Raw genomic sequence first — 16,627 nt, 5'->3', positions numbered from 1 at the left:
CTTTCCCTCTCTTTTTTCAGTTTAATCTTTAATGATAATCAATCATGCATGCAGATTAACACTACTGGCAACATTTATCTATTCTGTAACCCCAATGAAGGTGACAGATGTAGTTAGCTGTGTTAGTCTGAAGTCAAGTATATATATATGAAGTGAGCTTCAGCTCACCAAAGCTTGAGATATTGAGATATTGAGTTAATGAAGAAAGTTGCTTATTTCTAATTCCCTCCCATCATTGTAGAATTTGGGCACTTTTAAAGTATTTTAAAATAGAAATAACTACACAACAATACAATAATCTCTCCTCTTCTCTCACACCTTCCTTCCTAGCCTGGAAGAATCTAATTATGTTGTAGAGTAGATACATTGCTCCTTGGTATTTTGTGTGAATGAGTGGAGGCATTTTATATTTGTGAAGAGAAATTACTGAGAGAAAAATGTAAGTGAGTTTTGAATTTAGTTCAGGTGACAAAATGTGTGGTCATTTTTTTTTCTCTGGCTGCAGACCAGATCCATCTTCTTCAAAAGTTCTGTCTCCTGTCATTTAAGCAAGTGTATGAAATCAGCAACCTCAAAACCTATTGAAATCAGCAACCTCAAAACAGATAACATCAGGATTAAATTGATCAACAGACTAACTGTTGCCAACAAGCCTTTCACATCCAAGATTTCCAACCTGGCCATCATCACAAGAATTTATGACACATATACAAGAGAGACTAACATTAACTTACCTCATTCCCTCACAAATACCCATTCATAACTATAAAGAAAATAATTGTGACCACTACCTGACTGCTGTTATGGATAACATAGTACCTCTGTCAAATGCCAGCAACACATGCAGCAGGTTTTCAGAGAAACTGTGGCAGGAAGAGTAGGAAGGAAAAAGTTAAGTGTCAGAAAACACTATTTAATGAAGATAGATCTGGATCAGGGTGGGCAATTTTTTCAGCTGGTGGGACACTTAATGAGTTTCAGTGAGATGTTGAGGACCACACACACAAAATGTTTCAGAAAATATCATTTTAACAAATTATAGAAAAAAAGCAAATCATATACTAAAACTCAGACATCTACTACAACATATTTAATTTTATTTAAAAAAATAATGTCCTGATTTATGTGGGTTTTTGAGTAGTGTATATAGAAGCAATTGCATAATAGCTCAAAAGAAAGTCTTGCCTTGTATATTGTGTATATGGGTATGTGGGGGGTGTATGGAGGTATGGAGGGGTATGGGCGGGGTATTGGGGGGGTTGATCCTACCTAGTTGATCCCCCACCCCCACTGCCTGGCCCTTCTGCAAGGAGGTAAGCACTGTAGTATACAAATTAGTTTTTAAATTTGATTGCCATTCAAGTCACAAAAGTTACGTAGGGGTACCTCGGTATTGCTCAGAGATAATCTCTCATCACACACACTGAAATTCTTGCAGTACTTCTTTATTATGCTCAAACTATGTTATACTCATAGGAAAGTTTACAGAGAAGGGGTAGCATAAGAAAAATACATGTTTCAGACTTACAATAAAACCACAGTGTGCGCATTGAAACAAATCATCATAATGCCAAGTTATATGGAGGTCTCTCGCTTCTTCAGTTTCATAAGAAGATGAATATTTTGTGCATTGAAAGAGATTAGGTTTTTCCTGATGTGTTTTTATGGATTTTCCAGGCACTTTACAACACAAAAACTCTCTCACAGGTCAGGCACTGGTAGGTTCCTTTTTCCGGCTTGCATGTTCTTAAATGATTTTCCATTAAGTTCCACTCAGTCATGTGGCAACCATGGTAAACAGATTTCAAGCCTTGGTCCCCATCATGACATTTTACATAGATTTTATAGACCTCTTTAGACTTCCGTTCAGGGTTACATAGATTGTAGAACTGTTGCATTTTTTCAGCACTTAGCTTTAAGGTGTGAATATGTTTCAAAGGCTGAGCTAACGCTTTCTTTTCACGACTGGACTTTTTTCAATGATGACTATTTTCTTTTCAACTTTAAAGGTTTTCACTTATACCCTAGGGTTGCTTTAGTATTGGAAATGCAATACAAGCCAAGAGGCAAGATGTTCAGGATGGGCTTAGTCATCACCTTTGCTTTTTTTTAGCTTCACTGGGATTTAGAATCATAGAATCACAGAAAGTTAGGGTTGGAAGGGACCTCAGGACCAACCCCCTGCTCATAGCAGGACCATCCTCAACTAGATCACCACAGCCAAAGCTTTGTCTAGCCAAGTTTTGAAAACCCCCAAGGACGGAGCTTCCGCCACCTTTCTGGATAACCTGTTCCAGCGTTTTACTACCCTCCTAGTGAGGAAATTCTTCCTAATATCAAACCTAAACTTCCTTTGCTTTAACTTGAGACCATTGCTCCTTTTTCTGCCATCTGTCACCACTGAAAATAGCCTAGCTCCATCCTCTTTCGAACCCCACTTCAGGTAGCTGAAAACTGCTATTAAGTCTCCTCTCAGTCTCCTCTTCTCTAGACTAAATAATCCCAGTTCCCCCAGCCTTTCCTCACAAGTCATGTCCTCCAGCCCCCCATCACCATTTTGTCGCCCTCCGCTGCACTCTCTGCAATTTGTCCACATCCTTTTTTGTAGTCAGGGGCCCAAAACTGAACACAGTACTCTAGAAGTGGCCTTGCCAGTGCTGAATAGAGGAGAATAATCACTTCCCTTGACCTACTGGCAACACACCTACCAATGCAGCCCAGTATGTTGTTAGCTGTCTTGGCAACTAGGGCACACTGCTGGCTCATATTCAGCTTATTGTCCACTGTAAACCCCAGGTCTTTTTCTGCAGAGCTGCTGCCCAGCCAGTCAGCCCTCAGCCTGTATTGGTGCATGGGATTTGTGGAATAGGAGAGGAAATTAGGTGCTACAGCAAGGCTTCTCAAGTGGAAACTGATATGATTCTTCTTCAAACAGCCTGTTTACCTCACAAGAATGTGGGTTGTGAGAATTATCATTATGACTCCCAAGAATCATCACAGCTCTCAGGGCTCATGCACTGCAGCATCTGATACATATGCAACAAAAATGACATTTTTGACAGGTTTTCTTCATTTTCTTTGTTTTCTTGGCCGATTTCATTTCCTAGGCCACATGAGTCATTTTCATTTTGATTTAGACCCCCTTCAGAGCACTCCAAAACATGGGAAATTCTATTCTGGCTATGAACACTAGTCACAAGGGTTCTGATTTTACTCGATACTACTTGTGAACTGGCAAAGTTTTCAGTGGCACTTATCACCCAAAAACATCTCGACCAGACTGGCAATCTGAACTTCAAAGCACTCAGCTGCAGAGGTATATAATCGTGACAATGTGATCTCCTCAGATAAATGCAAATTTGTGAATGGAATGTACAGGTATTTATATGAAAGTTCATTTATCTTCAGAAACTGCTGATTCGCAAATCTATGAGAGAAATAAAGCAGTTAAAATCTGGTCTGCAATTTCATATGTTATTGCCTCATAAAAAAGACAAAATGGGCACATCTACGCGAGATACTTTACTGTGCAGCTGACTAATCTATTGCGCAGTAAAGCATCACTATGTACATGTGTGCAGCATTTACTGCACAATAAATTAGTCTACTGCATGGTTGGCTACTCCTTGTAGAAACAAGTAGTAGATTTCACAGTAGCGCACATGTAGACATCTGACCAGGAGCAAATTGCTCCGAGTCAGCCCAGGCAACAGGGGACAGGGAAACTGTCCCCTGCCCCAGGCAGCTCTCTCCCAGCCCTGCACCCCAATTAGCAAATCTGAGTGGGGGCTGGGACACTGTCCCCTGCCCAGGGCAGGGGACTGTTTCCCAGCCACTTCCCCTGCCAAATGGGGCACAGGCTCAGAGGCAGCTGCCTTGGAGGTGGGCCAGCTGCCCCCACCCCCTGGAGCCCAGGCCTGACCCTGATGCCCCCTGCCAGGAGCTTCCCCTGGCTGCTGTAGGGGGGCAGAACAAGGGCAGAAGTAGCCCTGCACTGAACTGCTCCTGTTGGGAGTACATTTGCTCCTGACAGGTGCACATTTAGATGCACTCCTGGGGAAAGCTTACTGTGCCTTATTTTACTGTATACAAGCTTAAAGCACATTAATAGCACATGCAAATGCACCCAATCTGATTTAAGGTACGTCAGTGCAAGTGACAATCCAAGAAAATCATGGCACCTTTGAAAAGAATGAGTGTTGCCACTAGAAAAATTAAACACAAATATCTGACATAAACCCCTTGTTACCTCATTGCTTACTTCAATGACATTAAAATTTAAAAAAAAAAACAACAACTTGTAATTTTAAAATAAAAACCCCACTTTTTTGTTTTAAAAAAAATCAACCATCTGGTATTCTCTCCTGTGCTGAATTTTTCATTTTGTATTTATTTTGGAACTTATATGCCCTAACAATCATATAACCAAATACTTTTGGCAGAAAATTAGATCATTCAGATACAAATACTCCTGTATTGCATTCATTTGTAAATCTATGCAAACAGGTTAGTATATTGTTAAAAATAGAAACCCAGAAAAAGATGGTAAAATTGCAAAAATTCTTCTGAAGTCTGTCAATAATTAAAATGATGGGAAGCAAAACTTTTCCAAAATGTACCTGTATATAAGCAGACACACATGAATCTACTTCATCAGCTACATGACTGCATTAAACTAAAATAAATATTTTAAACTCAAATAATGCAAAGTACAGCACAAAAGTTGGAAGCCCTTTTTTATCAAGCCATTCCTAGCATATCTTTTGGTATAACTTTCCTTCTACCTCCAAAGACAGCCAGCACACAACTGCTCCTCATACTGTGCTCTCCATTGCTTTGAATTTCCATTAGGCAGGGGCAAAAGAAGGAGCTGACACCTGCTAGTGAGGGGAGATGCAGGCAGTGATTCAGCAACAACAATGAGGCTAGTGCCAGAGGAAGGTAATCAGTGGTGGAGGTGGTGCCCATGTCTGTCATTCTAAAAGGCAGCAACAGCTTGTGCTGCTTCTTCTTTGCTGCTGCTGTTGTTGACTTGGAGTACATCTTAGCAAAGACCATGTGCTCCTCACAAAGTACATTTATTTCTTCTCTAGGTTTGTAAACCACCCAGTAGGTTTATGATACTTCCCACTCCTCTTTCTCCCCACCTTTGCTTCTCTTCCACCTTCTGGCAGCAGCAGTGTCAAGGGGGGTGCTCCAAATACACAACTGGGAGTGCTGCTGGATGGGCAGCAGGTACCATTCAGCTCCAGAGGCATGTCCTGCTGGCTTGGAAACCCAGGCCCAGAGGACATGGAGAGGAGCTCAGTTGTCCTACTGCAAAGATCCCAACCTCCCTGTTCAAACAGAGTGTGTGCAAAGTGACAGCCACCCCGATATCCCTGCACATACACAGCTATTCATGGCCGGGGATCCAGGTTTTCTGTGATAAAAAAAACACAAGTTCTCTGATAAAAACACCAAAATCTGCTATTAAAATAAAACCCCACTACACACACACACACACACACACACACACACACACACACACACACACACACACAGTAAAAGATCCATCAACCAGCACTTTACAAGCCGGCATGCTCTATTAACGGGCGTGCCAGCTTGTAAGGTAAAGTGAAACTGGAAGTGCCCACTGTGGCACTTCCGGTTTCTCTGAGCCCCCACGGCCTGAAGCAAAGCAGCCTGCGCTGCTGAGCCCCCATGGCCTGGGGCATAACAGGCTGCGCAGGGCCTGCCTCCCTGTCCCATGGGGCCTGCAGATCCCACAGGAGGGTCAGTGATGCCATGGGAGGGGTGGCGATGCCCCGGACGCGGCAGGAGAAGCGGCGGCCCAAGCAGGCAAGAACGCCTGTTTGGGCCACTCAATTAACCAGCATATTTTGTTATCCAGCATCCCCCATTCCCAGGGAATGCTGGATAACAGAGCTTTTACTGTATATATATATATATTTATATCTATATCTATTGTCACAGCTGCAACTCTGTTACTAATGAAGGTCGACAGCTGAGGATAGTTGCCACACGAGGGGAAAAGGCGTGCCACACCCTCGAGAGCCAATGAGGCTCCAAAAGGAAGAATAAGAAGGGGAGAAAACCGGAGAGAAGTTGCCTTCGGGCATGTCCATATTGAGAGAAGTGGGCAAGGAGCCCAGTAACAAAGGATTCCAAGGAAGGTCCAGAGGTAGGGACTCAACCCACAGATGCTGACAGGACCGGTGGACTGACGTCCCTTGAGGGCCTATCTCCCTGAAGAACCCAACTGTTGCAGTGAGTCCCAGGGAATGGAGCGGTGGCGCAGAGAAAAGCCGCAGCTCCGAGTCAAGACACGGCGGGGCTGCCCGGGAGAAAGGGGGCGTGGGGAGGAAATGCCCGACCCTGCCCGGGAGTAATAGGAGCCTGATCCCTCACCCAGATAGAGAGAGGGTGAGCAAGCAAGAAAGAAAAATGGACACTGTGAAAGAGCTGCGCTCCGCATGCCGGCACAGAATGCTGCTGGGGAATCCCGGTATGGATGTTAATCAGCCGCTAATGAGGCAATTAGCGGCTGATTGCTGAAACAGCGCATCATACTTACTGTCTGCTAGACGACAAGGACCCTCGGTATACCGGAGAGCCCTCAGTGGTGGATCTGGCGGACTGCCCCCTTTTCCCTGGTGCTCCCAGGGAGAGAGTTAGACCACATTAAGTAAAGCACCTGTATCAGACCTCGAGCCATTGTGGTCCTTCCCGCGGGTACCTGCTTTAATAACATTTCCCTCCCCCAATTTTGTTTAAAGATTAAAGTCGTGGCAGGCGAGAATAGCGGGGTTCGGGGGTACCTGGTTCAGACCCGCTGACACACATATATATATATATATATATATATATCAATTGAATATGATGTTTTATTGATGCATTTACAATTTTAAAGCCTACCCGAGCCTCGATCACTACTACAAAATGAATACCTATAAATTTTGGTATTTGATTTTGGGTATTTTATCGTGGAAAAATCAGAGCTCCCCTGTCCCCTTAGCTCACCAGGACACAGGTCCAGGCACCTCATTCCCCACCCATAGCCCCCTGGGCCCTGCTGGTGCCCCTCACCTCCCATCTGGAGCCCCACAACCTGCTGGAAGAGGCCCCCAGCTGCCAGGGCTACGGGGCCAGGCCCCTGGGTCTGCAGCCCCCTGCCCTGTGCAGCAGCACTGAAGTCCTGGATGCTGCCCGTGGGAGACTGCTGCAGCCCAAGCGGGGAGCACAGTACGGAGCCCGGCTCCCCCCGCCCCACAGGTGGGCCGGCCAGAGAGGTGCCCCTGTGGGGGATGGGCTGTGGGTTGCCTGTTGAGGGCTTGGGTGGAGGGCTGGAGCTGGCTGGGCAGCAGGTAAGTGGGCTGCCTGCACCCCGGGGACACATGCACCCCAGATCTCTGTGCAGGGTTGGGGCAGGGGTGGAGGGGGGTGTGGGCTGCCTGCTGCAGGCTTGGGCTCCCTGCCCTGCTACCCTCTCCCTGCAGTCTCCACAGCCTGGCGGGCAGGACCTGGAGCAGCAGGGCAAAGCAGGGAGGGGGTAGGGGGGGACAGGGAAACTCATTGCCACCACTGTGAGCCCCATACTGCCCTGGTAATGTGCCCCTTGCCAACCCAGTAAGCAGTAGGGGGCACAACCCTGCATCACCACCCCCGCTGCTCTGAGGTGGGCAGTGAGCATGCAGCAGGCAGCCCACATCCGCCCCTACCCTGAGATCTGGGGAGTACATGCCCACCCTTCCACCCAAGAAATGGGTGCAGCCCCCCCACTCTCAAATGTGCCACCTGCTGCTCCATCCCACTGCTCGCCACTGGGGCCCTGTGGCCATGCATTGCAACCCCAGGCCCCAAGCCCCACCCACTGCCCAGCTGAGCAGCATCCCCAGCCCCTGTCCCACCCTGCCCAACTCCCTCTCTCCTCCCCACCCCCATGGGGGGCCTCAATTCCTACCCCCTCCCAGACTTACCTGTGGAAGCTGGTCTCTAGGCCCCCTGCCTGACCACCCTCCTCCCACTCCCCCCAGCCTCTTGTAGGTGGGAGCTCTGCCAGTCCGCTGAGTGCTCTTTGCAAAAGAGCAAAATCCTTGTGTTTCTCTGTTAAAATGAAAAATCCACGTTTTTCTCAGGTAAGAGGGAAAATCCACGTTTTTTCATTGGAAACGGAAAACCTGGATCCTTGGTCATGACCAACTGGCTAAAAATCCAATGCGCCATCTCTGCGCTGGTTCAAATCCTGTTGATTGTGGGTACTCTGGCAAGGAGGCTGACAGCGGGCCAGAGGTGAAATCTCTTGTGTCTTGTGGGTTTAAACATGAGTCACATGCTAAGCTCAGTGGACTTGTCAGTCCTGCTCCCTGCTCTGCCAGTGAATCACTGTGTGACTGTGGCCATTTCAGCCTTCTTGGGCTTCAGGGTTTCCATCTTTATACTCAAACCAGTCATCATTATGGGTAAAAAAATGTAAACTCTTTGGGAATTTCTGATGGGATTGGCCATTTCAGGATCCATATTCCAAATATGGGAAAACAGCCCTATTTTATGAGATCTTTGTGGGAGACATCTCTGAAATTCAGGATGGTTGGCTGCTTCAGAGCCTTTTCTTGTTCAGCCCCTAGTCACCTAATAATAATTAGGTAGAGATGCTTAGTACCAAGCACTGGCATGATTAACAACACAGGATATAGACACATTTGAAAAAAGCAATTCATATCTACCATTCCACGTATGTCCTGTTACTTATCAGAGCCCTTCCTATTTTAAAAGCAAAAACAAACTCTTTCCTGTTTTCAGGATGATCAACATTCTTGTCTTTTCCAGAAACCTTTCGTTATTTTCTTTTGAAGTGACACCTGTCAAATCTAGCCTGTGCTGAGCAAGTAACACTTGACAGATAACATCATCTTTCACTGCTCAGTGTCAACCAGAAGAAACAGGCAGCTGGAGGAAAAAAAACATGGCCCTGAATCATGTTGGGGGGCAGGTTGGTGGACAACATGCTTCCCATGAGCCACAGAGGGATCAAAGCTCTGGAGGTATTTGTGTTGCAGATGCCGCCCGGGCAGGGGGTGGAGACGGACATTTACAGCCAGCCTGAAGCTGGGGGACAGGGAACCAGTGCTTGACAAGAACCCAGGGTTAGAAAGCCACAAACAAGGCACCATACCTAACTAGGTAAGCACTAAGGGGAACACAAACCATAAAGGCAAAGGGACACCAAGAGCACCCACTGGGGGGCTAAAATGTCTTTACAGAAATGCCAGGAGTATGGGGAACAAGCAGGAGGAGCTCACACTCTTACTTGCTAGCAAACAGTATGACCTATTCGGCTTAACTGAAACATGGTGGGATTCTACGCGTAACTGGGTGGTAGGCATTGAGGGGTACAGGTTGTATAGGCATGACAGAGTGGGAAAAAAGGTGGGGGTGTAGCTCTCTATGTTAGAGAGCAGTACACATCTTCCATCATCAAGGCGGAGGTAGAGGAGGGGAATACCGAGGCATTGTGGGTCAGGATCTGGGGGTGGGGCAGGGGAAAAGGACTTGGTAGTGGGGGTCTACTACAGACCTCTTCACCAGGATGATGAGCTAGACGAGGTATTCTCCAGGCAGCTCTCAGATGCCATACAGGTGAGGGAGGAAATGGTCATGGGTGATCTAAATTACCCAGACATCTGCTGGGAGGAGCAGACAGCCAAAGCAAGACACTCATGTAGCTTCTTACACTGTGTGCAGGACCTCCACCTAACCCAGGTGGTGTCCAGTCCCACCAGCGGTAGCACCTTGATTGACCTGGTCTTAGCAACAGGGGATGATCTTGTGGGGAACCTGCGAGTACACAGTAACCTGGGAGATAGTGACCATAACTTGGTAGAGTTCACTATCCAGCAAAGGGTGGGAAAAATATCCAGTGAGGCTAAAGTGTTAGACTTCAGAAGGGCCAACTTCAGTAAACTTAGAGGGCTAGTTAGTGAGGTGACAAAACTTAAGAGCATCGAGAAAACGGGGGTCCAGGAGGGTTGGAGTTTTCTCAAGGGAGTAATCCTTGGGACACAAAAGGAGTCTATCCCCTTATGCAGGAAAGGGGATAAGGGGATAAAAAAGCTCCTTTGGATGAACAGGGAACTCCAGAAAAGACTGGAGGCAAAGAAAGAGATTTATAGGCAGTGGAAGCAGGGGGCAGCCAACAAGGAGGAATGCACCTCCCTGGCGTGCTATTGCAGGGAGTCAGTTAGACAGGCCAAGGCAGGACTGGAGCTTAGGCTGGCTACAACAATTAAGGACAATAGAAAGTCCTTCTACAGATACATAGCAAGCAAAAGGAAAGTGCAGAGTAATATAGGGCTCCTGCAGGACAAATCAGAACAGTTGGTGGTTGATGCAGAGAAAAAGGCAGAGCTCTTCAATGGGTTCTTTGCTTTAGTATTCCTTAATACTGACCAAGACAATTCCCCCTCCTTGAGCATAGACAGATGTCCAAAAGGCACCAGACTGCCAAGGGTTAGTGCTGACTTAGTTAAGGAGCACTTGGCAGGGCTGGTGGGTACAAGTCAGCCGGCCTGGATGACCTCCATCTACGGGTGCTGAAGGAATTGACCAGTGTCATAGCTGAGCTGCTGGCATGGCTGTGTGAGCGCTCATGGTGCTCCGGCCAGGTCCCTGAGGACTGGAAAAGGGCCAGTATGATGCCCATTTTTAAGAAGGGGAGAAGCGACGAGCCACGTAATTTTAGACCAATCAGTCTTACCTCTATCCCTGGGAAAATACGGGAAAAAATCATCAAAGAGCACATTTGTGAAGGCACAGCAGGGGAAATGATGCTGAAGGGAAACCAGCATGGGTTCATCACAGGTAGATCCTGCCTGACAAACCTTATAGCCTTTTATGACCAGGTCACACATTGCTTTGACCCAGGAGCTGAGGCCGATGTCATCTACCTGGATTTTAGGAAGGCCTTCAACACAGTTTCACATCCTATTCTCATAGGGAAGCTAACAGGTTGTGGAGTGGACACCTACACAGTCAGGTGGGTGGCTAACTGGCTTAGGGACCTCACCCAGAGAGTGGTGGTGGACGGGTCGTTCTCGGCCTGGAAGGAGGTGGGCAGTGGGGTCCCGCAGGGTTCAGTCCTTGTACCGGTGTTATTTAATATCTTCATCAGCGATTTGGACGAGGGTGTGGAGAATACCCTCTCCAAGTTCGCAGATGATACCAAGTTATGGGGCAAAGTTAACACACCGGAGGGCAGGGAGCAGATACAGGCCAATTTGGACAGGTTGGATCAAGGGGTGGAACGAAATAGGATGCAATTCAACAAAGATAAATGTAAGGTACTCTACCTTGGGAGGAGGAATCCCCAGCACACCTATAGGTTGGGGGATGACCTCCTCAGCAGCTCAGCAGCTGAGAGGGATCTTGGAGTCATAGTTGACTCCAAGATGAACATGAGCCGGCCATGAGGCCATCAACAAAGCCAATCGCACCTTGTCGTGTATTAGCAGATGCATGACCAACAGATCAAGGGAGGTGATGCTCCCCCTCTATGCGGCATTGGTCAGGCCACAGTTGGAGTACTGTGTCCAGTTTTGGGTGCTGTACTTCAAGAGGGACACAGAGAATCTGGAGAGGGTTCAGAGGAGGGCCACTTGCATGATTAGTGGCCTCTGTAAAAGACCCTGCAAGGGTAGGTTGAGAGATCTGGATCTCTTCAGCCTTCACAAGAGACGTCTGAGGGGAGACCTTGTAGCCGCCTATAAGTTTATCAAGGGAGGACAACAGGGAATTGGAGATGCGCTATTTACCAGAGCGCCCCTGGGAGTAACTAGGAATAAAGGGTGCAAAATAGTGGAGAGTAGATTTAGGGTAGACCTTAGGAAGATATTTTTTACAGTAAGAGTGGCCAGAATCTGGAATGGGCTTCCAAGAGAGGTGGTGCTATCACCTAACTTGGAGGTCTTCAAGAGGAGGCTTGACAGTCAGCTGGCTGGGGTCATCTGACCTCGGTCCTCTTTCCTGCCAGGGGCAGGGGGTCGGAAATGATGATCTTTTGTGGTCCCTTCCAACTCTACGATCTATGAATCTATGAAGCCAAAACAAGGAGTCACCCAAATTGTTCATCAGCTCGTAGGAAAGTGGGGCTGGAAGGCACTTGAGAAGGATATTTAGTCCAGCATTCTACTGGCTTGAATGGTTTTATGCAGAGGTGGCTAGACCAGGGGGCTGCACCAGGTGGCCTCCTGAGGTCCCCTCCAGCCCTCCTTTTTTACTACCCCATGATCCTAGATGCCAACCTTCACGAGACATGGTCCAGTACCACCATTTGACCCTTTGGCATCCAAGCAATTTTTGTTCTGCAGCCACTCCCCCCTTGACCTGGGGCTGTGTCGTGCTCAGTCTTCATTACCCTGTGCCTTACTTAGTGAGGGGGCGTTTCTTGGCTTGGTCTCTGTGGCATCTGATGAAGTGAACCTGGGTTCATAAAAGCTTGTGCTATATGTGTGTGTTTATATATAAACAAACACATATATACATGCCTTTAAATAAATATAAACACACATGCTCCCCATGATAAAATATATATATTTACTATATAAAGATATATAATATGTGATATATAATAATACACAAGATATTATAGGAGATATATATATACATTATATTTTATAATATATAATATATATTATAATCTTATAATATACATAATATCATATATTATTGTTATATATCTTTATATATTGTATGCAATATATATACATATCTATATATAGAAAATGAAGTGTACGTATGTATGTACGTATGTTTATTTATAACTCGAGAATGGCTGGGCCTATCTACTCTAAACCTTCCAAAATCACTGAATACCACCTGAGGAAAATTATAGGTGGGTTATTTTTCACTTCACCCTTTTTGAGGCCTCCAGTGACTATTTAAGGAAACAATGCTTTTCACACAAACAGTTATATGTGGTTTGCTCCAGAGTTGGTAGTTGAAGACAGTTGTATATACCAGAAACACCGTGTACATTGTTTACAAGCAAGTTCTACAATAAAGATCATTCATTTGGCTGTCATTTGAAATGTCGCTCCACATTAGATATTAAAATATGTTGTACTTTGCTTTTAAAAATAAATAATATTTGGGACCTAAATATGTTGTACTAACTTCTTTGAAAATAAACAAACATTGCAATTACAAAAACAACAACCCGGGCGAAGAAACTTCTTTTCCACTAGTGTGTGTGTGTGTGTGTGTGTGTATATATATGTGTGTGTACACACACACATCTCTCTATAGATCTATATAGATATATCTATATCTGTATATATGTGTATCGTTGCCTTTTGATCTCTGTAGCCAGCCCCGAGCCCCACGCCTCTGCGCCACCATTGCCCAACAACTTCTCCGTGCGCCGCGTAGAGAGCCAGCTCTCTCCACACGCTCCCTAGACCAAGCCCCGCCCCTCCGCCCCTCACCCTCACTGCACGCCACCACCAGAAATGACGTTATCTCCCCTCCCCCAGTATGAGGTTCACTTCCGGCCGGCGCCGACCCGGCGGTTCCTCGCACCGGCGTGGGGGGAGGGGAGGCGCAGTGCGCAGGCGCGGCGGCCCCGTCTCACCAGTGGCAGGGAAGGCATTGGGAAGTTCAAAATGGCGGCTGCGGTGGAGGCCGAGCTGCGGGCGCCCGAGTAAGAGCTGGGGTGGGCCCGGCCCGGCGCATGAGGGAATAGCCGCGGGGCCCGGCCTGCCGTGGAGCTCCGTGCCTGCCCTGGTCTGGTCTGGGGGAGACGCTTGGGCGCCCGGACTGTCACGTCTCTCGCTGGGGGAGGGTCTGCCCACCTGGAGCCACTCAAGCTCCCCTCACCCCCGTGTTTTAATTTTTATAAAATTTTTTTTTTTTTTTTTAAACAAAGCTGTTACCTGACCAGGCAGCCAGATCCCTTGAAGCTAGAAAGGAAACTCGAGGTGATTCTAGCCCTGGATTCAGGTGGGAGGTAGCAGCTGGGACAAAGTTGTGGGGTCAGTGTAGAAAGAAAGAACGGTGGGCAGGAGCCAGCTGGTTAAAAGCCCCTCAGTCCTGTCTTAATGCTCCTGTCTTGGGGATGAGGTCCAAGTCCTTATTTTCTGAAAGAAGAGCCCTTTGCACTGTTTCTGGGCCTGGTGGGAGTAGGGGCCAAACATAGCGGGGTGGCAGTCAGTGTATTAGGGCCCAGGTTTATAGTCTGAGGCAAGTCAGCGTATGAGTTCCCGAAGGCCGGGCTGTCCCGCTTCTCTGCAGGGTCCCTGAGCCCCATGCTGCGTGGCAGTGCAGACCCTCTGTGCCCCGGGCCCCTTTCCGCCTGGCTGTCCTGCTCCAGAAGCTTGGGCCTTTGCAGCAGCACGGCGTAAAGGGGACAATGGTGACCTGGTGCCAAGCCCTAGTATATTAACCCACGCAGGCTGGGTGTGACCCATGGGCCAGCAGTTGGACAGCCTTACCCTAAGGTATTCCTTATAGATGGATATATACCATATCAAATTAAAGCCTTTCGGATTAGATTTTTATTAAATGTTTTTGTTTTTATATTTTTTAATTGTACAAAGGCTTTAAACCAAAATTTGTATTGGTGCCTGTTGCTTGATTTTAAACTTTACAGGACTCCCAGGGCCATGCAAAGCTGAGCAGCAGGAGCTCAGTTGTTAGGAAAGAAAGTTCCTGCCTTCATTAGTTAGCCAGGGACTGTGTACACTGGAGAGATTGTCCTGAAAATTAGCATATTATATTTCTGTGAAGCAATCAGTATAGCAAAACAAAGCAGGGTCATGGTCTGTAGCTACCTAACTAAATAAATTCCCATCCCACCTTTTGTGAGAGAGGCTGAGTAGGGAAGTACATAAAAACTTCTGGGGAAAAGGGATTCAGGTTGGGAGAACACAGGAGCAATGCTCAGGGAAAGGGGAGGGCAAATCCCAAGGCAAAGATCAGGTTGAGGGTTTTTTCCAGTTTCTTGCCTTTATGTCCTAGGACAACTCCTGCAACTGTTCTGATTCCTTCTATCTCATTGTGGGACCAAGAGTCCACTGCTCTGAGGGTACAACCTGCCCAACTTTCTACTGATCAAAGGTATGAAGTGGAGTTCTAGGCCTTTTTCTGTGTCACATTGAGCTACATCAATATATGGGGAGAGGAGAGGGGAAAAAATCCTAAATTTTATATAGTATGAGTACAATTCAGTGCAGATGTTGACAAATGATATGTTCATGGGGAAGACAGGGGGGAAATGGAATGCTTGAAAAATTCTGAGATGGGAATAAAATCTTACCAGACCATGTGTTAGTGTCTTTACAACTTGTAATATTTTTGTTGAACTTCCTTCAGAATGAGTGTAAACACTAACCATGCTGGATAAGTTAGTTCCTCCTCTGCATGACCTCTCTGCTGGCAGGCCTGTATTGGCTAGGATCTCGTTCTGTAGCTGGTATAGCTCTGTTGACAAAACCCCAATGTGAACCTGTCTTCTGCTGGCAAATATTTATCATTTAGGGGAGCTGATGTAGGTTTGCTGGTAGAAAAATCCACCTGGCAGAGCTGCATCCACCCTAATGAAGTGCTGCCACTGTATTTAAAGCATCTGCAGTCCCCATAGTGTAGATACAGTGTTTTGGCTTGCCTGGGTTACAAGCTGTCTGCTGGTGCAAGCTCTGTGCAACAGCTGCCATAGGAAGGCCACCAGAGCACATGTGGCTGGGTGGAGCCATACAGCTCCACTAGAGTGGCTGTTGTGGGAGGGTATTCCACATGCCCTATGAGGCAGCAGCCCTTAAGGGCTGTGGTAGATGGCAAAAGTATAGTTGCCTCTCTACATGCTTTCTATTGGCTTCCAGGAAGACTTCAGTTGTTTGCTGGAAGAACTGATGCTACTTTACCAGAAAAAAATGGGGAGCTGTTGCTACAGGGGGCTGTGTGTGTAAGAGTGGCCACATTAGTGGGGATTCTCCCATGGTGTACTGGGGCTGCCTGCATCCATGCAGAAGCTAAGGGGGAGAGGGGCAGATGCCACAGGAAGTCCTTTTGCTGCGTGGGATCTCTGGCCATGGTGGTAGGATTTCTACTCTACGGTGGTGCTGCTGGCATTGCCGATGCCAAGTAAGAATAGGGAGGCACTGGCTGCCTGCCACCGGAAAACTCCATCCCGGCCACAGTTTCTGCCTGTGATGCCACTGTGGCTGCCTATGCCCCAGCTCTCACCTGGATACTGGCTGCCAGTGCAGGAAGCTCTGCCACTGTGGCCAGAGCTGGAGGGTGACCCTCAGACATCTGCAAACCAGGGAATGCATCCCTCCAACTGACTTGTGTTTGACACCCCTCTTCTAAAGGAATTAGCGGAAAGTTAACTTTATTCAGAAACGAACTGTAAAAGCAGGGTTAGACAACTACATTCTCACTAGGTTTGTTAGAAAGTTCCACACGTGTATGCATTTGTATGCAGGTATGGGGGACCTGACTTTCAACTGCAGGTATTTTTAATATGATGTTTCTAGCCATTATTGTTCCAAATATGAACTGTGTAAATGCAGAATCAGGCTGTACAAGTTTCAGAATTACAGTAAAACGTGTCTAAGAGGAACTGGAAATAAAT

The 16,627-nt window shown here is 47.0% G+C and overlaps 1 protein-coding gene across 9 annotated transcripts in view; it reads left to right on the top strand.

Annotated features, from left to right (window-relative positions):
- The first annotated feature begins 13,565 nt into the window (after nt 1-13,565).
- The window catches only part of PRPF4B (pre-mRNA processing factor 4B), a 38,267-nt gene continuing 35,205 nt past the window's right edge, over nt 13,566-16,627 (top strand). For 8 of the 9 annotated variants that reach the window (XM_025202384.1, XM_025202380.1, XM_025202385.1 and 5 more), the window contains exons 1-2: nt 13,566-13,696; nt 15,013-15,111. In XM_025202384.1, the coding sequence (XP_025058169.1) occupies nt 13,659-13,696; nt 15,013-15,111 (137 nt within the window). In that variant the 5' untranslated portion in view covers nt 13,566-13,658. The remainder of the gene's footprint in view (nt 13,697-15,012; nt 15,112-16,627) is intronic. The other variant, XM_025202386.1, reaches the window with a different exon arrangement.

Source organism: Alligator sinensis, unplaced genomic scaffold (assembly GCF_000455745.1).
Source record: "Alligator sinensis unplaced genomic scaffold, ASM45574v1 scaffold579_1, whole genome shotgun sequence".
Lineage (NCBI taxonomy): Eukaryota > Metazoa > Chordata > Crocodylia > Alligatoridae > Alligator > Alligator sinensis.
This window is presented reverse-complemented; position numbering and strand designations above follow the sequence as displayed.